Here is a 25976-nt window from a genome sequence, read left to right as displayed (position 1 = left end):
AAATATAGTGCACATAGGTTAGGTGATACTCCGTAGGTTTCTTATGCTATTGTGAAATTTAAATGGAAAAGAATGCATACAAACTTGTGTTTTTTAGGATCTCTTACTATTTTCATCTAGAAGCATGCAGTGCATGGATTTTGTTATTAAAAAAAAAAAAAAAAAAAAAAAAAAAAAAAAAAAGACAAGCTTCTATCTCGTGAGATATGAGATGACAAGTCTCCCAGATCTGGATATCGAAATTTTTAAGGCCGGATGTGATGAGCAAAACATCGCTCTACAAAAATGATCATTTTCAGGGCCGGAAACTCCAACGATGCTAATTGATATCATAATTTTACATTTAGACGCCCGATTTAAATAGGATTCAGATAAAAGCAAGAGTAATCTTGGTAATACCTTCACGACTGATAAGAGATAGAATGATATATTTAATTGGATAAATCATTAACCACTTATTGAAATCAGATGTCTATCTTATGGGCTTGTTTTAATGAGCTTAAAGGCAAACGTATTTTGAAGTTCTATATCTCTTGCTTCATCTTATACAAAGGATATCATATACCACACTATTATGAGCTTTTTCTTATTAAGTCCTGTAGATCGGATGAGCCTCCTTTCTTCTTTCTTTGTTTATCTTTGTAAGCTGTGTTTTTATTTACTACTACATTCTCATGCTTGTCCATGAAAATGTCCTTTCCCCCTTTTTGATGGCTGCATTGCTTCATTCATCTTGAATATAACCCCACTGTTTTTAGAAGGAATACATTAGTGTTAGACATATTTTTGTATTTGTCTGGCATTCATGCATATTAGGGTCTAGATTTTTGAAAAGGAAGGAGAAGTTCAATGCTAAATATGATCTTAATAGGTAGCTCTTTTAGAACATTCTCAGGTGTATTATACACCTATATAAAGTATGCTTTATTCAACGACTCCCTACCCTATCTTATACTTGTCCAAATGTTAATACTGTTTTTAGATTAACTAAAATCACGATAAATACCATAAGAATAGCTTTACTCCATGGTTGCTGAAGTCGTTCTTTTTTTTTTCAAGAAAAAGAAATTATTACATTTGATACCATAGATCGATATGCCAACATATCAACAAAAAAAAATAGTATTTTCAATGATAGTCTCCATCTGCTAAATACGAATATGTTTTAATTTTGAATGAATACCAACTTAAAAAAAAACATCTGTAATTGAAAATACATAGCCATTGAATAATTATTTGGCCATTAAAAGCAACTACGGATTGTAAAAGATTCTTCTAATATCAATATCATGAGCTAAAATGGATAAAGTGGGTTTTAAAAAAAGAAAGTTGGTTTAAAGCTTTATGATAAAATCAAAACCAAAATAACATATTATTTCTTTTGACACCAATACAGATCTGTATTATCACAAAAAAGAAATGGCGTTTCATCCTGAGGTATTCCATATTCTGTTAACAAGTTTTCAAAATCTTTTTTTAACTTCTTTTGCTTTCCATCATCCAAAATGGCTACATAGCTTTTACTCATAATCCTTAACCATAGGCTATTGTGAGTAACTGAGACATCAAGCGGCCATTGTTTATGCTCTAATGGCAACCGATAAAGTTCCTTGGCTCGTTCAGTATTAAATATCTTTTGCCAATGGTTATCGTGATGTAGAGGTATAGCAAGTTCATACTCTTCCCATAGCCTAAGATGAAAAAAAAGTAAGTTGTGCATTTTCTTAGTAAATTAGATATGGTGTACTTTGCAAGCTTTGCTATCCATTCTGAACGATCTCTAGCCTCAGTATTCCAAATCATAAAAAGATGTCCGTCTGGTTTCAAAACACGATGCATTTCTTGCAAGCTTGTGATATCATCAAACCAGTGAAAGCATTGGGCGAGTACAATAGCATCCTGTGAACTAGATTCAACAGGAAGAGACCAAGATGTACCGTTTAATGTAGTTACATTAGGTAAAGAGGCTCTCAGCTGGTCACGCATACCTTCAACTGGCTCAACAGCTGTTACCTTAAAACCTTCAGTGTCAAGCAGACGTGTCATGATACCAGTGCCCGCACCTATATCAAGCACTTTGATTGATCCAATAGGATGATTGGTATAAAAGCTCTTAATAAAATCAACAGATGCTTGAGGGTAACTTGGACGAGCTTTGGCTATTGATATTTATGGTGAAAAAAACAAAACAAAAAAAAACAGGGTTATTTATTTTACCATAAGCATTTTTTGAGAGCTGGAAACCTTGTGATGCGATAGGATGAAGTCGAGACATTGTTTTCTTTTCTGGCTGATGTGTCTCTTTAAAAGAATACCTTTTTATAATAAACAAAGGGGTCGGCACCATATTATGCATTCCGCTTTTTGCATGGACCATCTAAACTCAGTTTCAAACAATTGGTGGAAAGTTTATGCTAGAAAAAGAGGACTTCTTTGTAGCATTCGTTTCAGACTTTCTTGTCATATATTTTAGATCATTTCATTTTCAAAATATTCAGATTTCATATATACTTAATAGGCTGAAGGATGTCTTGAAAGCTATAAAAAGGAATCTATATGCATGAGATGGCCAACGTGACACGAAATGATAGATTTGGAATAACCATAGACTAGTCTATCCTATGGTATCTATTTGCAATTTAAGAAATATTGTATGTTTAAACCACACCCTAACTACTTATAGCTTATTTTATTTAGTAGACTGCTAAATTAAATCGATATATATAGACATCTATTATCAATTAAATAATGATAAAGCTACACACACACGAGCAGATTAGTCTAAAACAGGATATGTTATTTAAATTTGGATGCTTAATATAGATTTAAAAATATCCATAGTTCTTGTTATATTAACTTGAAAAATAGTCAACTTATATTTAAGAGATATTTAGAGTTGTCCTGTAAAAAAGTCTGTTAGTCAAAGTCGTATTATAAGTGCCAACAAACAGCGCAATTGACTTATTTGAAACTTATAACAAACCCACATAAAATCTGCAACACATTAAACAGGATCAATTTGAATACTATTGATCGTACGCTCGATAGTGATTTTTAATCAGTAATTTGCAGTTATGCGAAAGAGAGAGAGGAACTTTTTTTATCCAACAAGTGATTTACTGAATTATTAAAGTTTATTTAACAAGATTGCTGTATATTTGAAGAATAGAACAATGTATACTTCATAGAGCAGTTATTATGTACTTTACCTCATTCTCATTTTATCCGTAGTGAATTTGTTTCGATATTGAGTAAAGTCGAGCATTTCGGAATACTTTCATTCATCATCTTCGTGATTTGTGAGTCTTCAATAAATTTAAACCCATATACGGAAATGAACATTTATTCATAAATTCAATATTGTGTTTACATACAATCATTAATCATGTGTATGTAATTCTATTGTCAATCAATTTATCGAGATTGACAATGTAATCATCAACAACCACTCTTATAACAGGATGGCTGAATACAAACTAGTGCTTTTGGGGAAATAGAACTTTTAATCTAGATAAAAAAAAAAGCTACGCCTTTAGAATATTTTACGAGATTTCTTTTTACAGCAATATGAAGGCTGTTCTTTCGATCAAAATAATTTATATGTAAGCTCTTTTCTTTCTTGAACAAGTTGTAATTCTTTCATAAAATACTCGTTTTGTTATTATTGTAAATTGTGTAGCCATCTTTACATGGTGCTTCACCCAAAGACAGTAATTTTCAAGGCCACATTTTTTACAACTGTTTATGATTTTGGAATCGTCATGGTTTAATTGATAAGTTTATATAGAATATGTCGTCCATATAGCTTGTTTTGCTTAAATACTAGAAACAGCCAAATCTATCTTCTCTTCGTACTATAGTAGTAGATACTTCCCGTCTTCTACTCTATCATATCTTATTTTTAAATTTTATTTGAGCCCTAAAAAGTAAAGATACTAGGATAATAACTTGTTGTTTTTAATAAGAAACACGATTGGGGGTTTTTTTGGATCTTATAAGGTCTACATCCCTCTTGATTCTTTTATCAACTGACTTTTGTTTTTCGGTATATCTGCTTAGCTTATAAACTACAAAGCAAATTTTCCTCAACTATCTATCATTATTCACTGCAATAATGAGAAACAGCTCTCAAATTCAATTACAAATCTTGACCAGATGCACATTTTATAATTAAAAAGCATTATTACCCTATTTATATTATGGGTTTATGAAACGAGCAATAGGGGTTTTGTTGTTTGTACAACAGTCTTTTTTCTTTTCTTTTTTACAATGCAATTTATAAAACATTGATTCCAGTCGGCATGAAGTCTTTACATATCAACTAAATGACAGAGAAAGCTTCGCTTCTATCCCTTTCGGGGACATAGGGAAGACGTTGCTCTTGAATGCGTAAAGATCATTGATTTATGGCAACAAAACACTGGAGCCATAAATGACAGGGCATTTTATCATGGCTGCATTTTCGCTTTTTTGATTAAACAAAAAAATAATTTTCTTAAGGGCAAACTTTATTGTAGTAAAATTGCAAAATTTATAGTCAAGAAAAAAAGGACTTGCATTTTGAAGTCCTCTTTTTATACTTTTCAAGATGAGAAAAAACTTTACTCGGATTGTTACACAAATCATCAGTACTTGAAAAGGGCAAAAGAGAAAGGGAAAAAGAAAAAGATTCTTAGTTTTTTTTATACAGTATTCATACAATGCCAGGTATTTTATTGATATAATATTATTATTAAGGACGTTGACGAATAACCAATTCAAGGAACTATAAAGGACATCAACACACGCATTATAATTAAAGAACTACGTTTCTTTTTACCTGTTCATAATTAATTTGAATCCAGCCATCATTATCTGTATCAAATTGTCTGAATGAATCAGTTAGTGTCTTTACTGTAACGCATGCTTGAACAAAGTTATCAAAGGTGATGTTTCCTTGTCCTACATTATCACATTCTTTAATACACATCTCTTTATAAAATCAACATTGTGCTTACCATATTTATCGAACTTTTGTAATAAAACGCTTATAAATCGATCTGACAAATTATAACCGAATGTTTTTAATGCCATACTCATTTCACCCAAATCAATGTTTCCTGAATTATCACGATCGAATGTTTGAAAGCATCTCTTCCAGTCTTCAATATATCTCCATAATCCAGCAAATTCGTTAAAGTCTATTGTACCACTATTATCTAAAGAATTGCTTTTTTTTAGTTTCTTTTTTTCCACTAATTTTCCATTTAGCCGTCTATTACCTTTATCAAACATGTTGACCATTGTACGGACTGTTTCAATATTGAAAGGACTCCAATCGCCATTAACTAAAGCGCGTTGTAATTCATCTACTGATAGCTGTCCTGAATGATCTGTATCTACTGCTATGAACCAACTCCATAATTGTGGGTCAGCACCAGGTGGACAACCAGCTGGTCCAGGTGGTCTACCTATGAAAAGCAAGCTTAGTATCTTCTTATTAAGTTAGTTATGTTTTTTTGTTACCATAGTTTTGTGGTGGTGGATAACCACCTTGGTTCATTGGAGGTGGTGGAGCAGGTCTACCATAACCCCCATAACTCTGTTGTTGAGGTGTACCAGGAGGAGGAGGAGCATAATTTTGATATCCACCTTGTTGATATTGATAACCACCTTGGTTACTATTATTATATCCGTATTGATTATAAGCCATTTTCAGTTAAAAAAATAAAAAGAAAAAAAGTTGAAAATAAAAGCCAAGAGCTTAAAAATGGCAAAATACAATGGTTTACATCATTTTTTAGTACTCCGATATTAAATCCAGGAAAAGAGTAAAGAGCTCAGCAAAACCTGTTTATTCTTTAAAAAAGCCCCAAAATACAAGGATTAATAGTGGTATTCTAAGTAGAATACAGATAAACTTAGCTTTTATATGCAAAAAGAGATAATTTAGACATATCCCTTTATATCAGGTTGACCACTCATTACTAGAGCCAAAAAAAAAAAAAAATCTAATAAAAAGCTTGGCTTATTATAATTCTACTTATATCTTCATAGTTTACAGTAATAGGGTAGTTAACCATGATAATATAACACATATCTGTGCAAATTATCAAAATCAACATCTCCTTGACCTATGTCTTGTATGAATTCTTTTTTATTTTTGAATGAGTGCGTCAATTTCCTTACATAAATCGATCACTTAGACTGAATCCAAATGGACGTAAAGCATTACTCATCTCATAACGATCAACATTTCCTGAATAATCTTGACCAAATTTTCTAAAGAAGTCACTTCAATCTTCAACATATTTCCATAATTCTTTAAATTCTCGAAAATCAATTTTGCCATTGTTGTCTGCTTACACAGCCCATATAAATGTATATTTATGTACTAGGTTATATACAAAAATGTCTATCAAATATTTGATCCATCGTTCGTACTGACTCTATCTTGAATAAATTTCAGCCTTCATTCGTTAAAGCTTGTTGCAATTCATAAACAGATCTTGATCCTGAATGGTCTATATCAACATTTTGAAATAATCTCCAGATATTCTTCTTTTCCGTCAACTATGGCTTATTGAATGCTAAAATTCGTCTTTCATCTTTTTTTTAATACTTGCGAAATTTATTGCTTCGAAAAGAGATGATAGGATAAACGGTTATTAGGAGCAAACCCTGGTTGATTGTTATAATAATTCATTCTGCGAGAAAAGGTTTTTTCCAATAAAATGAAAGTAGAACTATTCATGTATTACGTGATGGAGCCATCTATACCTATTCAAAGTTTACATTTCTCTTTGCTTAGCAATAAAATTTGAAACTATCCACAAGTAATGCACAAATCTTTTTTTATTATTATTCAAAAGTGCAAGTTTAGTTTCTAATTAAAATCAATGACATTCTGCAAGCTTTCATAACTGTTAAAGCTTCTATTAGGCATTTAAGTGTTTGTGCTATAAAAGGATTGCATATTACTGTCTAATATTACTGCGCCTTTTTACTGGATTTTTTCTCCCACACTCTGGGTCTCTGTTTTTTCCTGTCTTGGTGTGTGTACCTTGACGTCGATATTTACAAAACTCTGTAGTGGTTGCTTCAATATATACCTGTGAAATATTTAATCTTTTGCCTCACCCTACTGTCGCATTTATATTACTGTCTCTGAGGATGGTTTTTGCTTCCTGGTATGATGTTCAGTCAAACGGTTATATTGGCAAGTTGCTCTTCTTTTTGTTATTGGACTTGAATTCCTCGATCCTACAACTGTATGTATCACTCTAATTACCTTTTTCTCTATAGATCAAAGTCTTCTAAAGGTCGGGCCATCTAGTATTCGTAACTTTCACCTCTGCTGGTCTATAGAAATATCATTGAAATAAAGTCTGGTTCCTGTGATATTAAATGTCAGACTTTTTTTTTTTTTTTGAATTCATCAATATTGATTTTTGATCCTCCTGTATTTCGATAGCATATTCTATCATTATATTCACTAAATTGTATCGTGTTTAGGATCAAAATAAGCATAAAGTAAAGTATACACAATAAGCCATCAGGATAAGCTTGTGGCTATTGAAAGGTGAATGATTTCATAATAAATATGTTGCTGATTATCAATATAATACTGCTGTATAGATTGTCTTGACCTTTCAGCACTACGCTATTTGACATACTCCTTCCGCCCAAATTAAGCATATAAAATTTAAGAAAAAGTTGCAATAAGTTTAATAAAGAAAATAATTTAAATAAACTAAGCAATAGGTGCTATTTGGACATGAGGAACTTCAGGGTTGAAGACAACATAGTTGTTCTTTAAGAATACATCACCAAAAATAGCAAAGTCATAGTCACCATAGCCAAAACCAGCGATACAAGAGTAACCGTCCTGTTCATAGACGAGGGAGTCAGCAGGAACCTCAAAAGTAGAAGAACCAATGGTAAATACTAGGGGTTCAAAGCTAGAAGTGTCGCAGCTAATGGAAAATGTACCATCATAGTTATCACTGGCACCATAGGCTTCAGCAACAGACGAAGCGACATCATTGGGGAGAACCAAGAGAGAGGTGCCAGTGTCAAGGATAGCATCAAAGGAGCTAGAGACTCGAGAGCCACCAATAGAGGTACCACGCACTGTGATACCATACCAGCCATTGGAGTTGTCAACAGGGATAGTAGTCAAGGAACCCTTGAACTTGCTAGAGTCATAGCCACCAAAGATGTACTCACCTCCACCACCGTTGCTTTCCTTACCGAGGTAGACGCCAAAGACAGGGTTACTAATCAAGCCTTGACTGATCAAGTTATCCACAGGAGTCTTGACACCTCTGACAGTCGTGATAGAGTCAAATCCAAGTCCAAGAAGACCGTCAGAGGGACCGCTTTGGAATTGACTAGCTTCACGTCTAGCCAATTCGATAGTTTGGTGTCTGATGGTAAGACCGCCTAAGATTACAGTGTCGGTACCCAAGATACCACTGGCACTAGAGCCATCTCCGTAGGAAATGGACCAGGTACGGCCGTCTCTGGCATAGGTGCTGGACTCGTTGGGATTGTACTTTGTTTGAGAGCTACCACAGTTAGTACATAAGGAAGAAGCTAAGGTAGATCATATCAGTAAAATAAAAGCAATTGTACATGTTGTTATAAATTTACCGAACCACAAATCAGAAGAGCCGGTATCAAAGTCAAGTTTGAGAGTTACACCAGGTGTACCTACCGTGACTTCACCATAGTATTCAATGTCATTGTAATAATCAGTGACAGGGACATAGCCAATGCCATCAGTAGAGGTAGAGTTGGAGGAAGAAACAGAACGGTGCCTGTGATACTTGGCAATGGCCTTTTGGATAGCGTTCTTAGCATTAGGCTTGTAATCCTTGTTCTTTGTCAAAGGAATGTTGACCTTCTTGCCACTAGGAGCAGCTTCGATAGAAAGTGTCATGAGAGCAAGAGTGACACAGGAGGAAATCAAAGTAAATTTCATTATAAATGAAGGGAAAAGTAGTTTGTTGGGATAATGAGTGAAAGGAAGCTAAAAAGTCGCGTCTTTATATAGAATTTAAGTAGAATGGACATGTATAAGATTCTTTTCAAGGAAAAATGACTATTAAAGGTATGTTATTTCTTTTTTTGATATCATTTACCCAAATATAGAAAATTAAGGAAATGCTGTTTTATTGATGCAAATCGTGCAATATTTGTTATCTATTCAATCTTTCTTTTTAGGCAAAAAAAAAGAAAGCTTTAGCCTTTGTGTCATTGCAGAAAAATTAGCATTCGACCATTGATCGAATCTGTGTAGTGTGATACAGAGAAGGTGGCCTCTGCAGTTAAAACTCATTTTAATCGATCAGTGCTCTGAATTTAGAGCCATTTGCTCTTTGACTCTCTGCTTTGCATATATATTTTCTTAATACCTCTTTTTCGTTGTTTCATAGAAAAACTGTATTTAATATGCGATGACAATCAGTTCAACTTTTCTTTATTTCCTTCTTTCATCTCAAATTTAAGTAAAAAAGTCGTACAAAACTTAGACAACTGGATAAAGAAAAGAGGCACAAAGTTTGTAATATTAATTAGGCATAGTACCATTTTTTTTGTAGTGTACCACTCAAAATCTACAATACGCATATTGAAGCACAATTATGCGCTTATCGTCGTAGTACAAATATGTCTTATCTTTTGGTAATAAAAAAGCAATACAATGGATTGCACTTATTCTTTGAGCAACTGTGTAAAAGGGATTGGTTGTAAAATGGCGAAGCAACTTGGACATTCTAAACTAAGGTAGGGTTACCATGAGAGAAGTCGCTTGAAGTTATGGCTTAAACAATGAAAGCTTTAAAAACAGTAAAACATGCCTTTATAGGGTAATACGCAGAGCAAAATCCTGATACCTGGTCCTTCTCAAACACAGCAATTAATATAGGTGACCGAGGAATGTTTTTGTGTAATTCACTCAAGAAGATTGAAGAAGCAGTTTTTTTTTCTGTTGTGGTATATTGTTGAAATTATATACAAAAACAATTGTTCTGAGAGTGTATCATTTCATTTAGTGTTTCAAGATACATTTATTTGTAAATTCAAAAGAATTCGAAAAAGCTATCTTAGATATGCTATAATGCAATAAAAATCCTTTGAGTTACGTTATTTTGAGAGAGACTTTGGGTTTATAAATAACCATACCTATCCCAAAGATTGGAAGTTTGCAACACAAGATACCAAATTATATTTAGACGGTATCTAAGTTTTTATATAGTTAAAATGTTAGCAATCATACTGAATTTGAGTTAAAACCATGATAATAAGAAAAACAGATGTCGTTGTATTCATAATCTTTTTCTTGTAAAAGACTTTAGCATGATTCTTTTTCATAAATACATGTATGTTTTATGGCTTTCAAGTTGGACTTTGTTTCATAAAACGTCAGGATGTATCATTTGTTATTCTATAGAAAAACAGGTTTGAAGGTGATAGAATCTTGGCTTTGTTCACAACTGTTGAAAGACATTATACAGGAAACGACCCTGCCCCGCTATGCGTCCTTAATAATAGTTTTGATTATAGATTATGTAGTAAGGTAAACTGGATTGCCAAAGTAAATGCCATTGAAGAACACAAGGTTGCGAACTCAGTTAATAGGGGATCATAAATTTGCTGTGATTTTTATTATAAATGAAGCGGATAATTGTTTAATTCGATTGTATTCATAGAAAGGGAAAGTTGTTCAATCGAATAACAAAATATTTCAAGAACAAACATTGTTCTTGCTATTGTATCATTGCATTCTTCTAAACAATCTCCATTAGCTTTGTATGTTTTGTATTTAGATGAATTTGTCTTGATTTTAACGATCAATGTGTCCATGTCTTGACCTTCATGAGTTGTAAAAATAAAGCCCAAGGAGTTTAAACGAGTATAAAGCATGTGCACCTTATATATATCACTGGGTCCAAAATCGGCATCGATAGTGAGGTTTTCTAGAGATTTAAAGGAATGTGAATAGACCGGAAATAGAACTTCATCGATTCTATCCAAAACCAAACAAAGAGATTTTAAGGATGTATTATGTACTGGCCAGCGTTCTGGAGGCACACACAAGTATTCTGAGCATTGATACCTGAATGTTTCAATGCTTGTACAATGAGAAAAGATATTTACCAGCAATTCATGCTTATAGTCATCTCCATCATAGTCATCATTATGTCTATATCCATCATGCACTGAAAACGTTAGATTACGAATAATATGTGACGCTTTGTTCCAAAGGTCCAACAGTTGAGCTCGGCTGCAACGTCGATAGAAGAGACACACCTCTTTATTTGTAAATCCAATCTTGGGATACTGAAAATCTGTCTGATGATAATCAATGCATATAGTTAAGCACTTTTTTTTTGTAAAAGGGATGATATCTGGTAAAACATCAACACGCCCGTAGAAATTCACGTCGTGATGAGTAATAGAGGAGAAGTAGTTGAGCAAGGCTAGAAAGTACCTGGAAAAATAAAGTTCCTGCTGCTCTCTGATGGCAGATGTGGCTGGGCAGTTAATGGAGACCCGAAGGTATGATAAATTAGGGAACTTGCAGATGAAATATTTGAATGCAAAAACATCAAAATTGAATGTGATGTTCAAGTTGTTTATGCTAAAATGAGGAATGATCACAGAGGACATATCAGACTGGCTGATGTAGGTATCATTATCACACTCGGCTATCTCTAAGTTCAGTGTCTGCAGCTGTGAGCATCTATTCAGCATATCATCATAATCCATCGGACTTGTTGTGCCTGCTTCATTATATATAATCAGTTGAGAAAGATGACGGAAATCCTGAAGTTGGAGTGTGATTGATTCTCTTTGGTCGCTCAAAGGATGCTCTTCACGTATATAGAATGTTCTGAGCGTGTCCTTGTAGCATAAAGCACATCTATAATAATTTGGCATGGTTCTCTGCGTAGGCCGCGGAAGGGCTTGTAAATTTTTGAAATGTTTCCTCGATAGATGAGCCAAGTCGTCCCAAAGTGCACCTTCAGCAAGCATATAACAGGAAAGCACTTTTAAATTTGGGCAGAGTTCTGCTATAGCCTTGATGAACCTCGCGTCTTCAGCTTCTGAGTAGTCAATATGTAAACACAAATTTTGGACAAGATGTCCCAGTTGACTGATAGTCAAACAATCAATTAATTCTGTCCTTTTAACCTTATCGATAATCCAGATAGATTTGTAAAGAAGACAGGTAGCTACTGAATTCCAGTGTTTGAAAACATGTAAGCATTGAATAAATGCTGCACTGTCTATAGAAGCGCAAGGTAAACCTTGTAAAGCTTGTTCAAGAACCTCTTGGGGTAAATGTTGCCAATTAGACATTAATTTTTTTTTTAAAAAATAAAGAACAGGGTTTTTATAAATCTGTGAGCCTATATCGACTGACAACAATATATCAGACGTAAACAGCGATATCGATTTCAATGACAGCAATCACAGTGATTATGTACCGACATGTGATCCAGACGGCATGCGAGAGGTTAGCATATCTGACCTTATGTTTAGATGACCAAGAAATTAAGGACGTTCAGTATAGAAGCAGTAAAGTCGCTGGCTCTGAGCCACCAGTATTTTGAAAAGCATACCAACATGATCAGGCTATTCATTTCATGAACCATGCGTTCGCTACCTGATGATATACTTGCTTTACAAGAAATGCTCAGTCAGTGATCATAGTAATACAAATACTATTGCATTCATTTAGTTGGCAAAATGAAGGCTACTTTCAAGTTTGTCCTTCTCTATTATTACATTAAGCATATAAAATAAAAATAATCATTTATTATCTCAATCAATGTCGATATCCATTGATTCGTCATCAACATTTTTGATTGTCAACTTGGGGTTTTCACCCAACAAATGAGCTAATCTGTCTTGAGAGAGGACAAAGGGAGTCCAAGTTAATTTTGTTGAGTTGACTTGAATATAGTTCTTTTCGTCTACACGAGTTAAATGATTTTCAATGATTTGTGGATCGATTAATATTGAGTAAGTATTGGTTGAAGCTTCATGATTTAACATTTGATTGGTCTCCAACGTAGAAATAATATCATCTGGTGTTAAACCTGTATGGTTCGATATTTCTACTACAATATTAAGATTGTGCAATTTATATTACTTTGACGATCATATATTTACCTTCTATGCTAATCGGTCCCTTTTGTTGCTTTAACTCTTTAAATACAGTTGTCTTCCAGTAACTTCGATAACTTAATAATCCCAAATCAGACAAAGGTCGTTCAGGTGTTCCTGCTTTGTTTTCCTTTTTAGATAGTAAATAGCCTAAATGAATGGATTAATATATCTCAAGTTGATATTCATAGTTTACATACTAAAATCTATCAAGAACTGTCCATAACCTTTCCTTTGATAAATTGGCATTGTAAGAATACAAGAAACATTATAGTTCATAGCAGATCTCTTTTCCTTTGAGAAATAGCCAACAAAATGATATCCACGTTCATCAGCTTCAGTCATGATGTAAAACAAGAAGGGTTCAACATCATAATAAAGTGTTTTATGATCCAAAAACATCTTTGCCATTAAACACAGATTCTGACAGTACATCTTATTCTTTCTACCATCGACTTCAAATATGGATATGTTGTCATCACGATAAATTTCATCTCCTGGTGGATGCTTGGCTGTACATTTCTTTTGGTGTCTTTTAGCAATAAAACTACTCTTCATGTATTTCATGCAATATTCACAAATATAAAGTACATCATTTTGACTGTATTCTTCTGGGTAAGGTGCAATGTACCACGTATCGATTATGTAATTTCCAAATGAAATTTTTGTAATCTTTGGAATCTCTGCTGTTTCATTATTATTATTACTATTATTATTATTAGGAAATTTCACTGTTGTTTTCTTTTGTAGAGTAAAAACATTAGTCTTGTTGATCCTTTTTTTTTTTATATTATTTTACTTGTATGTTTGTACTGTTTATTACCTTTTCTGCTTTTGATCTTGCTTTTTCAAAACATTCTTTATCTTGATCATTCGGTGTTCCGCGTTGATTATCGGCCTCCGCCAAGCTTAATTTATGACCAAATGTTTTATAATAAACTTCATCAAATTCACTGCTGTTAATCATTTTGGCTGATTTTCTTGCTCTTTTATTTGCTTTATCTTCTTCACTGACAGTTAAACGTAATCTTACTTTTTTAGTTGTTTTGGTTTCATTTGTATTATTTTGTCTTTTCGTTGCCTTGGATTCATGTCGTTTTAATTCATTGTCATTACTGTTGGATCGTTTTGATTGAGGTTTCATCTCAAGATATTTTGCTGTGTGTGATGGGCATTTTCTTAATTCATAAGTACTGGAATTGCTCTCTGATCCATCTGTGGATTTAGTTGGAGAGGATGGTGGTGATGGCATACTCGAGCATTGATTACAATACCAATCGTCTATATTTCCAATGAATATAATACGTATTGAATAATACCATTTACCTTTGGGTATTTGTTTCAATGGTGGATTGCAACAAAATGTATGATATCCTCTATCACAGTTATTACAAATCACAATCTTATCCTAAAATGATTTTTTTTTTTAAAAAAAAAAAAAAGAAAAAAAAAGAAAAGTGAGTGAAAAGAAATAAAAAAAAATTTTTTTTTTCTTTTCTTTTTGTTTCTTACTTCATCATTCTTTGATAAACAGATTAAACAGCTTTTACAATCATTACATTGCCAATCATAATTTTGTACAATTTCAGCTGTTGCTTCATTTAATTCAGAACAAAATGCGTGTACTGTTTGTGTATAAGCAAAAGATTATATTTTTTTGTTTCATTTTCTTACCGACCGTTACGATGACAATCATGACATTTTAACATCACTTGTCTTTTACCTTCTCTATCGAAATCTAAGATACCGTTACAGCAATAACACATACCCAACGTGTACTTGTTTATATTAGAACATTCATTACTTTATATTATCACTCTACTTACATCCACTGTTCTTCTTTGCCGCGTATTTATCATTTATAGAAAGTGTGTAAGGAGAAAAAGAAGAAAAGAGAAAGAAAAAGAAAGGAAGAAAAAAAGAATATTTTTGAAAGAAGGCACATCCATAACAAACAAAAAAAAAAGCTCTCTTTTTTGATCAACATCATTCAACCAATCAAAATGTCTTTATTTTTACAGTCACACAGTTACACGCTGTGTAATCAATCAAAATGAAATACAACTACTTTTATCTTTTCTAACAATACTTTTTTCTTTTTCTTTTGGGAGAGAATAATAAAAGAAGACAAGATGAACCAGACAGAATCTTTATATGAAAAGAGGTGAGAGCTGTACCACACTTCCGGCCCTCTCGTTCCGCTCAACAACTTTATTATCTTATGTGGGACGACTAATCCTTATTAATTTCATTTTGACATTCTGGTGCGATCTACATATTCTCTTCACAAAGATATCTCATTTGTAATCGAGATGCTTCATTCTCCTTTAAACCCTGTCATTTTTATCAGTAATTTTTCAAGCATTTTTTATTTAGTCTATATTTCTTTTATAATCAATATACCATGTTTCCCATTAGAAAGTTTATTAAAAAAAAAAAAAATTCAATGTCAGTGTGAGTGAATGAGGTGTATACAAAAAGCAAAAATATTCAAATGAAGCGTGTTTTTATTTAGAGAAAAAGAGCCATATTAATTCAAAGTTTTTTTTTTTTTTTTTTTTTTTTTTTTTTTTTTTTTTTTTTTTTTTTTTTACACGTTGATAAAGGAAAGCATGAACAAAAAAAAAGATTAGACATTGTACAGTAGAGAAAAAGAACCAGAAAAGACTTATAATTAGCTCATGCCTACGACTACAGATCTCCAAGAAATAAAGGTAACTTGTGTGACATCTTACATACCCTTGATCGTACATGTACAGTTTATTGTCAATTCCAATAGTCTAGAATTGAATAATAGAAATTATAGATATGCAAATCTGCTTGTTTACTAAAAGAAAATCTTTTCATATCTATCTCTTCTTTTAATCTAATCAAGTTGAAGATAAAAGAGAGATTTGCCGAGAAAAGGCATCTAAAAATTCAATAGAATGAAAACATGAAACAACCATTATTTATTACACAATGTTGTAATAGGTTATTCAAAAAAAAAAAAAGGATATAAAAAGGGAAATATTTTATTTACAGTCATACCAAGATCATATATAAAGAGAGAGATAAAGAGCAATCTCTTTCTTTCTTTTTGTAAAAATTATGCAAACGCCTTCTGTGTTTCACTATTCTAATCTTGTATCAAGAGACGTTGAATCAGATAGTCTTTTAGAAGACAACAAGTTGGCTAATGCTAGATATGATACTATATCTCATAGTCAAGTCGAATCTCCATTTAATGTACTGTCTGAACTGAGAGCGGTTTTAAAGTACAGTATTCCACTTGTCATCACCTTTCTTATGGGTGTAGGAAACCGCGTCTGGGACGTTTGGTTTCTGGGAAATATAGGTTCCAAAGGTATTTTCTAATACACAAAAACATGGTTATTGTTGTTATTCATCGATAAAAATTAGCTCTGGCAGTAACAAGTCTTGGCCATCTTTTTACAACAGTGGCAGGGCTTTCTATTGGTTCTGGTATTTTATCAGGTAAAACAGCCGTAATAAAATATGTAATTCAATAACAGGTCACTATTAGCTATTGATACCCTGGTGGCTCAAGCATATACTGGTGCAAGATATCCTCATACAATTGGTATTATATTTCAAAGAGGTTTGATTGTTATGTTTATTTTTGCTATGTTGGTTGCAATCGTGTGGTAAGAATTACACAAACCTGTTCCAATTCTCGGGTAAAAATTTTTTTTTTTTTTTTTTCTAATAGGATAAATGCAGAGTCTATTTTGGTATTGATGGGTCAAGATCCCTCGTTGGCTAGCATGGCACAAATATATATTATTATCTCGATTCCTTACATGTTTTTGTGTTTTACAAATACTGCTTTAAGAAAATTTCTACAATCCATCGGTATAGCTTGAGCGTATTACTGTTAGTATGAATTCTCAGTCCTTTTTTTTATAGGTGAAATGGAAATCACAATGTACCTTATATTCATTCAATTCCCTTTGAACATTGCGTCCAACTATTTCTTTCTTGTTTACTTGAACCTATCATTTATTGGTGCTGCTATTCATATATGTTTCATGTCCTTCTTATTACTCTTACTATATATTCTTTATTTGACTCTTTTTACTCAAATCATACAGACATATTGGCCCGGGTTGACTAAAGAAGCATTTCACAGCTGGACTGAATTTCTAAAACTCGGTAAAAGACCAAACTGTCATAAATTGCCTCAATCTGATGTTAACCACAGTTAAAAAGGTGTTCCTGGTATGTTGAGTGTCTCTACTGATTGGGCGTTTGAAGTATGTGCTCTTTTGGCAGGTGTACTTGGTGAAATAAGTCTGGCAGCTCAATCTGTTGTTATTTCTATCAACAACTTACTTTTGATGATTCCCAAGTAAGGATAATGTCTATTTGTGAAGAAAACGTGGCACCTATTCAGCAATAATTTATGTATATAGTGCATTATCTACAGGCATGTCTGTAAGATTAGGTCATTTATTAGGTGCAAATGAACCAAGAAAGGCAAAGTTCTGTGTGACGCTATCTACTTGCCTTGCTACTACCGTAACAATTTTGGATTCTTTGCTGCTCTATGTTTATCGGAAAACGATTGCATATCATTTTAGTACGGATCCAGAGGTTATTGAGGCCATTGTGCAATTATTAAACATAGCTTGTCTGTGCCATTTTGTGACGGTAAAATGTGATACATCCATGCATTTCATACATATTTATATTATCTTAGGGGTTTGGCATTGTACTCTCTGCTGCTTTAAATGCACTCGGCAAACAGTTCATTGTGGCCAGCTTAAACCTGGTTTCGTACTACCTCATCGGACTACCCTTTGGCCTCTACTTGACGCGGTATCACTATTGGGGATTAGAAGGTATATGGTGTGGTGTATTGCTAAGTGGATTTATAAAGTCGCTGGTTGAATTCATCATCATCTTTTTTATGATCGATTGGCATTATGAATGCCAATTGGCTTCAAAACGCATTCGCCGTCAAGAATACGCTAATTAAATACCGTTATTGTGACGTCTTTTCTGTCATAAAAATTTCTCTTTTTTTTGGTTTTTTTTTTTAGTATCTTATTATTTCATTATGGGAAGTAGTGATGGAAATAGAGTTTATCTTGGCAATCTTCCTGTCAATGTATCAAAATCAGAGATTGAGTCTGTTTTTAAAAACTACAATCCAGTAGAAGTTACTTTGAAGGAAAGATTTGGATTTGTAGAATTTGATAATAAGGTAGATGCTGATGATGCCATTCACGACTTGCATGGTACAAAAGTATCAGGCAGCAGGTAGTAACAATAAAAAATTTCTTACATACATCAACTCATTTGAATGCAGAATTGTTGTTGAAAGAGCTCTTGGTCCTCGGCGACGCGAAAAGTAGGTAATATAATAAGGGAATAGAGAACAACGCCTCTGACTTTTTCTGGAAAATATAAACAGTAGAGAAGAACGTAGTTATCGTGTTGTCATAAAGAATTTGCCACCCAGAACTACTTGGCAGGTAAATAAAAGGGAGAGAGAGAAAGAGAAAGAAAGAAAGAAAAAATAACAAAACTAAATTGTGCATATGCATAGGATGTCAAAGATTTTATGCGTAAAGCAGGTCGTGTTGTATTTGCAGATGTATTAAAAGATTGTGATGGCGAAGGGTAATTGAGATACAAGAAGATCTTTTTGCAGAAAAAAAAATCTAAATTTTATGAAACTAGAGTTGTTGAATTCGCCCAATATGATGATATGAAATACGCATTAAGAGAATTAGATGATAAAAAATTAAACGGTCAACGTGTCAGACTTGAAGAAGCCGTAAGAAAAGAAAAAAGTAGTTTGTTATCATAAGCTGAACACATGCACAAAAATATATAGTCAGGTAGAAGAGGACGTTCTTCTAGAAGTTATCGTCGTAGTCGATCTCCTCGTCGTAGTAGATCTTCTCGCCGTAGTAGATCCCCTAGACGTAGTAGATCTCCCAGACGTAGTAGATCTCCCAGACATAGCAGATCCCCTAGACGCAGCAGTCGTCGTTACGATGATGAAAGTGTTTCTCGTTCACAATCATCTGAAAGAAGTAATTCACCAAGAGATCTTAAGGTCTATGATGGTGAAGAACCTTTAGATGAAGAACCTACACCTGTCCACCGTGATTCAATTGATCAAGGGGAAATAGAAGAAAGAGATGATTAGATCTCGTAATAGCTTACTTTGCAGAATGAAGAGAACAATGAAAATAATAATAATAAAAAAGCGTGTTTTACTATCTTGGTGAATGGCACATTTCATATTACCTAAAATTTGTATTGTCTTTGATCTTTTTTTGATCTCTCTTTCTTCCCCTTTAATCACTTTTTACACTTATTTTCCTTTTTTATATATAATGACAAGAAGCCATCTTTGTTTTTTGCTAATTTTTTATATTAACCTATCGTGTATTCATCTCACAGAAGCTCGTATTAAGCGAGTTGCTGATGGTTCAGTAAATATCAATGTAGGTTACTTGTGTGCATTAAATGCAAATCGACTCATATTTTTTAACAGGAGCATCATACATATACTCTAGCCACCAAAAAGATCATTTTCAATCAGATTATCCACGAAGAGCCTAAAAGTATTCCCAAAACAATCAAAAACATACAGTCTGAAACATTCCACAAAAATAATAGATTGTCTACGACAACTAACCGCCTGGAACCCACAAATATACTCTATGTAGAAATAACAATCAACAGTGGAAAGAAGTCCACGAAAGCTTTTCAATCAGTAGCGACTCATTCTTACAGAAAGTCTTCAACAAGCGATAATAACAATGAGCATTCGATAATCATCACTTCAACAGAAAACACAGCGACTAATTTGCCTTCAAAACATAAAAAACAAATGACACCTAGTAAAAAAGAAAATACGACTGTCTCTCACAAGGAAATTCACTTGACCAGAAGCGAAAGAAGGCCTACAGCAACCTTTCACAATAAAAAGACAAACACTGTCATCTTTATTAAATATACAGCTGAACCATTGATTATAAGAAAGAAACACATGAAATCAAGCAATGCTGCTGCTAACATGGCCAATTTAATTCAAACTGCTAGCCACTCGACCATTACTGCAGTCACTCAAAGAGCGACTTTTATCCGTAACTCTCCTTTTAAAACAACATCTGTTGACCACAACGATACTGACTACTTGGCGAACAATTTACATCACAACGCAACGAATTCATTTACTCATGCTGTTCATGTCATTACATCAACTGAAAATTGGGATAATTCAGTATCTGTTGACAGAACCTTCAGTACGCATATTCCTACAAGGACGAGAAACAGTAAACATCAGATGAGCACCAAGACAGAAGAAGCAGATTTTTCCAATATGGAGTCAAATTTAACAATGTATAAAACAAAGATGCCTATTGGATCTGATATTAAATCAACATCGGCATCAACAACAGTAGATCATATCAGTAAAGACAAAGATTCTAAGACTAAACAGACGGATATCAGCAGGGCAAGTGCGAGCAGAAACTTTCCAAAGATGGATAAATTCACATTAACAGATGCTCGAGGTTTCTTTACGGGCTCTGAAACAACCGAAGATTATACAAAGGCAACAATTATATATGCTAGTAGGGATACAAAGATGCCAAAAGAAGCAAAGAACTATACGTCTTCAGACATTACAACCATGATTACCAGTACTACGACCGCTACAATTTCAACGACAATGATAATGACTGCTACTGCTACTAAAGATGGTAATAATATATATACACCCAAATTAACCTATCGGTATCATACTCTTTCCTGGTTGTCTGGTGATTTTACTTTTTCAGCTCCTACTAGCACTACCATCACTACTTCTTCAGCTATTTTAGGAGCTAAGCCCTCTAATACCGATGACAGTCCTGAATATATTGCACCTAACATTGGCGTAATTATTCCAGGTAAGTCTTTTAGAAAGCATAATGCTCATTGATTATATTGGAAGCTTATTTTTTTGCTTTAGAAACAAGTTCATCTGTGATTATAAAATTCACCCACCCCTCTTATTCTCAAATGGTTCAAGATGATCTTTTAACTGCTAGATTTGTACAATCTTTACCTTTGTTGGTTAGCCATTCTCTCAATATCTCACCAGATAATGTAATTATTACCACCATTAGCTATCTACTTGATCAAGATTCTGGACTAGTGGTATCACTCGCCATTCCAAATGATCAAGTGTCCAATCTTCAAAATTTAATATCAAATCAGACCTCAATACTTTATTCTGGTAATAACAGTCAATTGGCTAATTTAATAGATCCATCTTACTTTGTTGTCAGTAATCAAAGCTTTGGTCATTCAGAACAATCAACAGCGGGTACTGATGGTAGTAGTAGTGGCCTTTCAAAAAGCGTATTAATCGCTGTATGTGTCTCTGTGGGTACATTTATTTATGCAATCGTTGCAGTAGTTGTTTACAAGGTTTATAAAAAACAAAAAAATATAGAACAAGCCGCCAATCCTACAGTACGAGTACATTGTATTTCTGAGCCCATAATGCAAGATAATTCACTTGAAAGATCAATTAATTCACAGCCTCCTCACCCCGCATCTTTATGATAAAAAAAAAAATTAAGCTCATAGATTTTTTTTGTTTTTACACTTTATTTTTTATTCATATTCCTCTTCTTCTGTACCAAAATAACGATCTTTTTTTTTACAGAAATTAGCCATTTTACTAAAATAATCGTCTTTACTTTTGTTATTCTTTTTACCTCCGAAATTACCAATACCAGGTTGTATCCAAGCATTCTCTTTATCAAGACCTGGATCTATCATGGATGTCACAAGTTGAACATTGGGGAAAGCGTTCTTGATCACCGTTAAACCAATTTTTGTTGAAATAAATGAGACAAAGATGATTTGATCCTAAGATAGATCTAAATACCACTTATTAAGCAAATATAAACATACCTCAAGAACTTCATGATCAAGTAATACACGTATGGCCATGAGCGCAGCAGCACCCGTGCCCACCAAGGCATCCATCAAGATGATATGGTGGTCCCTTAAATCGTTTGGTAATTTACAGTAATGTAGCTCTGGGTCTCCAGTATTTGGGTTTGTCTGAATTAATAATGTGCCTAGGATCGCATCATGAAATACGCGCCTTAAACCGATTTCCAAGGTACCGCCAGCGCGTAAGATGGAAACGCCGCATATCTAAGGCTGTATGTGAGTCTACTCTATGTACCTAGACATGATATTTGAAATAAACCTTTTTTTTGTATTTCAATCCAGAATAACATGTATTAATCAGCGTCGTTACAGCCAATGATTCATAAGGAAGTAGACTGACTGCACTGTGATGATAAATCAGCTTCTCATTATTCTTTTAATTAGTTGTATAACTTACTACTCCATGAGTAGGACAGAGAGCCGGTTTGCATAAAAGACAAATTCATCTCTCTTTGTTGTATGATCTCGTAAGATGGTATGAATTATCTTGACTTGATTTGTTTCATTCAATACGTTCACCTGCTGTAGTATGTGTTCATTAACTGGTGTATCTGATAATCCCCAGCGTAAATTGATAGTATTTTCATTCAACTGTGTTTGAATATGTTTAGTGACCAAATCTATAGCAATAACATTCTCCAATCCTCTTGTAATAATCTGATACAATCAGTAAACATTTCTCTAAATCTCCTGTCCTCTTACTATGTCAGCAAACTTCATACTTGGCCTAATATAACTATCGTAGGCTGGTTTCACATATTTTATATATTGCTTCATATAGATTGAGTATATACAAACATTTGTACTTTAATTCAGAAGCTTACATCCAACACGTTTTCTATAGTACGCCCTCGGTAAGTTACATCTCTTTGCATTCTTCTTGCTAATTGAATATCCGAATCTGTATCCACAAATATCTGCACATACAGTAAAGAGCTTTATACAGACAGCGTTAAAAAGTCCTTTGCTTACCTTGACATCCATCATATCTCTAATAAGCTTATCATACAAAGCAAGTACACCTTCAAATAAAATAACATTGGCCCCATATATGACCGTTGTTTTTTCTTCTCTTGTATGGGTAACAAAATTATAAATGGGCACAGTGACAGATTTTCTACAGAATGACATTGGTTAAAGAAGCCAATAGGTTGTATTTACCCTTCTTTTAATTTCTTTAAGGTTTTATATAACAAGTCATAATCAACAGCATTTGGATGATCAAAATTATACAAACTGTATACTACGTTATCATAATGACTATTCTCCATTTATGAGCTTACTTTTGCTTTGCTAATCGACTCTGTTCAGGTGTTAAAACATTATAGAACGAGTCCATTGATAGGATGACGACCCAAGGTACATTTAGGTTTTTTAAAACCCGTCTGTGAAAATTGTGTCAATTTGAGATCAAATCTCTCATTTTTTCCTTACTCTGCAACGCTTGTCTTTCCACTGCCACTTCCACCTTTTCAACGCAATACTGTAAGCACAAAGAACACAAATAAAATCGATAAAACAAACCTGCAATACCAACAAAATATGGATGAGTGATGGACCCATCAGGACTAAGATTTGCTTTAGGTCAGATATTTTATGAAGTAAACTACACATACTGATACCACGGTCTATAGAAGGAAAGAATTAGTCTTTTTTTTTAATCTTCACATTGAGATTTATTTTGCCTTCTTCCTTGTGAACATAAATGTAATGTCTTTTTGCTGTTATTCATAAGAGGATGTGCCTAGTAAAATAATAAAAAAAAAAAAAGCAAAGAAAAAAAAAGGATGAAATTCATTCATGCAAACGTAAAAATAAATATAATAAAAAAAGCAGGTATTTTTTCAATTACTTTAAAGAGTATTTCAGAAGAACATTATACGATTGTTTAGTAGAGGAGATAAAAACCAGCAGCAATCATTTATCTCTCATTTATTTACTTTTAAACAATTATTTTTTGAGGTTCGCATTCAGTTGTTATTGTGCTACCTTTCACGGACTAGCAGTGAACTTGAGCTTCTTTTTTTAAAAACATTTATGTTATTTTTTTGAGAAGTTGCTTTTATATCAGAAAAAAAATCTAATAGGTTGGACGATATTTCTATTAAAGAAAAATTGTTAGAAAGATATATTAACTACTGATGTTTACTTACAAAACGACCTCTGCCTTTGACTTCCACATTAGGATCATTGTAATTCAATCTTGGTCTTACAGGTCTAGCAACACGTCTCTCTGATGAACGCTTTTCGGGTGATAATGACCTTCTATCTTCCTTGCGTTTATCTGATGGTGATCTTCTATCATCCTCTTTACGTGATAATCTTCTTTCTCTAGAGTTATCACGCTTTTCACGGGAAATATCGCGCCTCTCTCGAGAAACATGACGATTCGCTTCTGGTGATCTTTTTCTATTAGATGATTCACGCTTCTTCTTTTTCTTGTCTTTTTTTGAATGCTTTCGTGAGCGTTTCTTTTTTGTTCTTTTTCTTTCTTCCTCCTCAGAATCCTCATCACTACTACTATCATCATCTGAAGATCGAGATCGTTTTCTATTCTTTATTTCATCTTCTGATTCATCACTAACCGCACTTGCTTTTTTCACTTTTATAATATAATCAATAATCAGGCAAAAATAAAAAAAAAATAAAAAACTTACATAGTGCCCCAGGAGGAAGTTTCAACACCAATTCACCACAGTTAGCAATCATCACATTATGAAGTGGTCTATCCTGATCATCCACAGGTTCATTTTCCATCATTTCCACCACGTTATAACCAGACACGACTCTTCCAAACACAACATGTTTACCATCCAAGTGAGGAGTAGGACGCGTTGTGATAAAGAACTGAGATGTTTGTGTGTTGGGTCCCCGATTGGCCATGGAAAGCAATCCATGTGTATCATGTTTTCGACTGAATGATTCATCAGGGAAATTGGCTCCATAAATACTTTCACCCCCCTTTCCTGTACGATGTGTAAAGTCACCTCCTTGACACATGAAACCTTTGATGATTCTACAGTATTTTAGAATGGAATGCGCATGTTTTTGATTTCATCATTGATTTTACCTGTGAAAGATGGATCCTTTATAATGTAAAGGCATGTTGCTTACTTTTCCTATTCCTTTTTCACCTGTACAAAGAGCTCGAAAGTTTTCGGCAGTCTTTGGAACTTGATCTGCAAAGAGTTCAATCACAATTCTTCCAACTGTTTGTATATAAGTCAACTAATAAAGCAAAAGAGGCATGTGCTTTTTTTTTATTACTTACTTCTATTGCCGTCAACATCGATGTCAAAAAATACACGAGGATTAATCATTAGAGAAAGAAGAGAAAAACGTAAAAAAAAAAAAAAAAAACTGAGATCAAATTCTTTTTTCCCTTTCTTTCTTTTGTTTTAACAATGGCCGAAGAAAAAAATAAATCACTTCAACAATGGATTACAGACAATTCTGGAGTGTTTACTAAACTTATCACCTTCACAGTCGCTTTATTTGCATTTCCTATTTTGACATTTTTTTATACAGTACATAACTGGTTTGAAGGTTGACAAAAAAAAAATACACACACTTTAAAAAAAAACAACTTATTGGAGTGAATAGGCAATACAACCTATGCAGCTATTGCAGCTGTTGCAGTGGCTAATATTATTGTGGCAATTTATATCATTACAGCATTGTTTGAAAAACCTGTTGAAAGAGAAAAGAAGGAATAAAAATAACATCAATTTATCATCCCATTTGTCTTTCCATTTACATGAGCAAGTTTGGAAATGTGCGGAGATACAATAATAACAATAACGCGTCTTTTTAGTTACCTTGGCAACCATCATAAAAAGAAG

General features: G+C 33.4%; 11 protein-coding genes across 11 annotated transcripts; 3 read left to right on the top strand and 8 right to left on the bottom strand.

Annotated features, from left to right (window-relative positions):
• Window positions 1-1587: 1587 nt before the first annotated feature.
• Window positions 1588-2275, bottom strand: RO3G_13333 (uncharacterized protein; the record flags this gene model as incomplete). The annotated part of the gene is made up of 2 exons (XM_067667917.1): window positions 1588-2159; window positions 2218-2275. The coding sequence occupies 2 exons, from the start codon at window positions 2273-2275 to the stop codon at window positions 1588-1590; spliced, it is 630 nt and encodes a 209-aa protein (XP_067524018.1).
• A 2457-nt stretch (window positions 2276-4732) lies between these two features.
• Window positions 4733-5692, bottom strand: RO3G_13332 (uncharacterized protein; the record flags this gene model as incomplete). Its single annotated transcript, XM_067667916.1, has 5 exons — window positions 4733-4765; window positions 4820-4941; window positions 4998-5180; window positions 5262-5450; window positions 5506-5692. The coding sequence occupies 5 exons, from the start codon at window positions 5690-5692 to the stop codon at window positions 4733-4735; spliced, it is 714 nt and encodes a 237-aa protein (XP_067524017.1).
• Window positions 5693-6214: 522 nt separating this feature from the next.
• On the bottom strand, window positions 6215-6331 carry RO3G_13331 (uncharacterized protein; the record flags this gene model as incomplete). The annotated part of the gene is made up of 1 exon (XM_067667915.1): window positions 6215-6331. One exon carries the CDS (start codon window positions 6329-6331, stop codon window positions 6215-6217), a length of 117 nt encoding a protein of 38 aa, XP_067524016.1.
• Window positions 6332-7732: 1401 nt separating this feature from the next.
• RO3G_13330 (rhizopuspepsin-3) lies at window positions 7733-8965 on the bottom strand (the record flags this gene model as incomplete). The annotated part of the gene is made up of 2 exons (XM_067667914.1): window positions 7733-8577; window positions 8635-8965. The coding sequence occupies 2 exons, from the start codon at window positions 8963-8965 to the stop codon at window positions 7733-7735; spliced, it is 1176 nt and encodes a 391-aa protein (XP_067524015.1).
• Window positions 8966-11002: 2037 nt separating this feature from the next.
• Window positions 11003-11925, bottom strand: RO3G_13329 (uncharacterized protein; the record flags this gene model as incomplete). The annotated part of the gene is made up of 3 exons (XM_067667913.1): window positions 11003-11011; window positions 11143-11269; window positions 11477-11925. 3 exons carry the CDS (start codon window positions 11923-11925, stop codon window positions 11003-11005), a joined length of 585 nt encoding a protein of 194 aa, XP_067524014.1.
• An 888-nt stretch (window positions 11926-12813) lies between these two features.
• RO3G_13328 (uncharacterized protein) lies at window positions 12814-14125 on the bottom strand (the record flags this gene model as incomplete). Its single annotated transcript, XM_067667912.1, has 4 exons — window positions 12814-13112; window positions 13165-13308; window positions 13359-13899; window positions 13982-14125. The coding sequence occupies 4 exons, from the start codon at window positions 14123-14125 to the stop codon at window positions 12814-12816; spliced, it is 1128 nt and encodes a 375-aa protein (XP_067524013.1).
• A 2123-nt stretch (window positions 14126-16248) lies between these two features.
• Window positions 16249-17024, top strand: RO3G_13327 (uncharacterized protein; the record flags this gene model as incomplete). Its single annotated transcript, XM_067667911.1, has 4 exons — window positions 16249-16504; window positions 16561-16635; window positions 16685-16805; window positions 16871-17024. 4 exons carry the CDS (start codon window positions 16249-16251, stop codon window positions 17022-17024), a joined length of 606 nt encoding a protein of 201 aa, XP_067524012.1.
• A 357-nt stretch (window positions 17025-17381) lies between these two features.
• RO3G_13326 (uncharacterized protein) lies at window positions 17382-19321 on the top strand (the record flags this gene model as incomplete). Its single annotated transcript, XM_067667910.1, has 8 exons — window positions 17382-17509; window positions 17574-17811; window positions 17861-18014; window positions 18204-18423; window positions 18578-18638; window positions 18713-18786; window positions 18847-18943; window positions 19004-19321. 8 exons carry the CDS (start codon window positions 17382-17384, stop codon window positions 19319-19321), a joined length of 1290 nt encoding a protein of 429 aa, XP_067524011.1.
• A 690-nt stretch (window positions 19322-20011) lies between these two features.
• RO3G_13325 (uncharacterized protein) lies at window positions 20012-21735 on the top strand (the record flags this gene model as incomplete). Its single annotated transcript, XM_067667909.1, has 3 exons — window positions 20012-20594; window positions 20688-21074; window positions 21137-21735. 3 exons carry the CDS (start codon window positions 20012-20014, stop codon window positions 21733-21735), a joined length of 1569 nt encoding a protein of 522 aa, XP_067524010.1.
• A 51-nt stretch (window positions 21736-21786) lies between these two features.
• Window positions 21787-23473, bottom strand: RO3G_13324 (uncharacterized protein; the record flags this gene model as incomplete). Its single annotated transcript, XM_067667908.1, has 10 exons — window positions 21787-21824; window positions 21873-22044; window positions 22090-22338; window positions 22394-22478; window positions 22532-22791; window positions 22837-22861; window positions 22959-22972; window positions 23107-23251; window positions 23296-23370; window positions 23418-23473. The coding sequence occupies 10 exons, from the start codon at window positions 23471-23473 to the stop codon at window positions 21787-21789; spliced, it is 1119 nt and encodes a 372-aa protein (XP_067524009.1).
• Window positions 23474-24214: 741 nt separating this feature from the next.
• Window positions 24215-25454, bottom strand: RO3G_13323 (peptidyl-prolyl cis-trans isomerase cyp11; the record flags this gene model as incomplete). The annotated part of the gene is made up of 6 exons (XM_067667907.1): window positions 24215-24235; window positions 24288-24736; window positions 24792-25139; window positions 25205-25220; window positions 25249-25343; window positions 25406-25454. The coding sequence occupies 6 exons, from the start codon at window positions 25452-25454 to the stop codon at window positions 24215-24217; spliced, it is 978 nt and encodes a 325-aa protein (XP_067524008.1).
• Between the last annotated feature and the right edge of the window lie 522 nt (window positions 25455-25976).

Source organism: Rhizopus delemar, genomic scaffold (assembly GCF_000149305.1).
Source record: "Rhizopus delemar RA 99-880 supercont3.12 genomic scaffold, whole genome shotgun sequence".
Classification (NCBI taxonomy): domain Eukaryota; kingdom Fungi; phylum Mucoromycota; class Mucoromycetes; order Mucorales; family Rhizopodaceae; genus Rhizopus; species Rhizopus delemar.
Note: the sequence above shows the minus strand (reverse complement) of the source record. Positions and strands in the feature narration are given on the sequence as shown.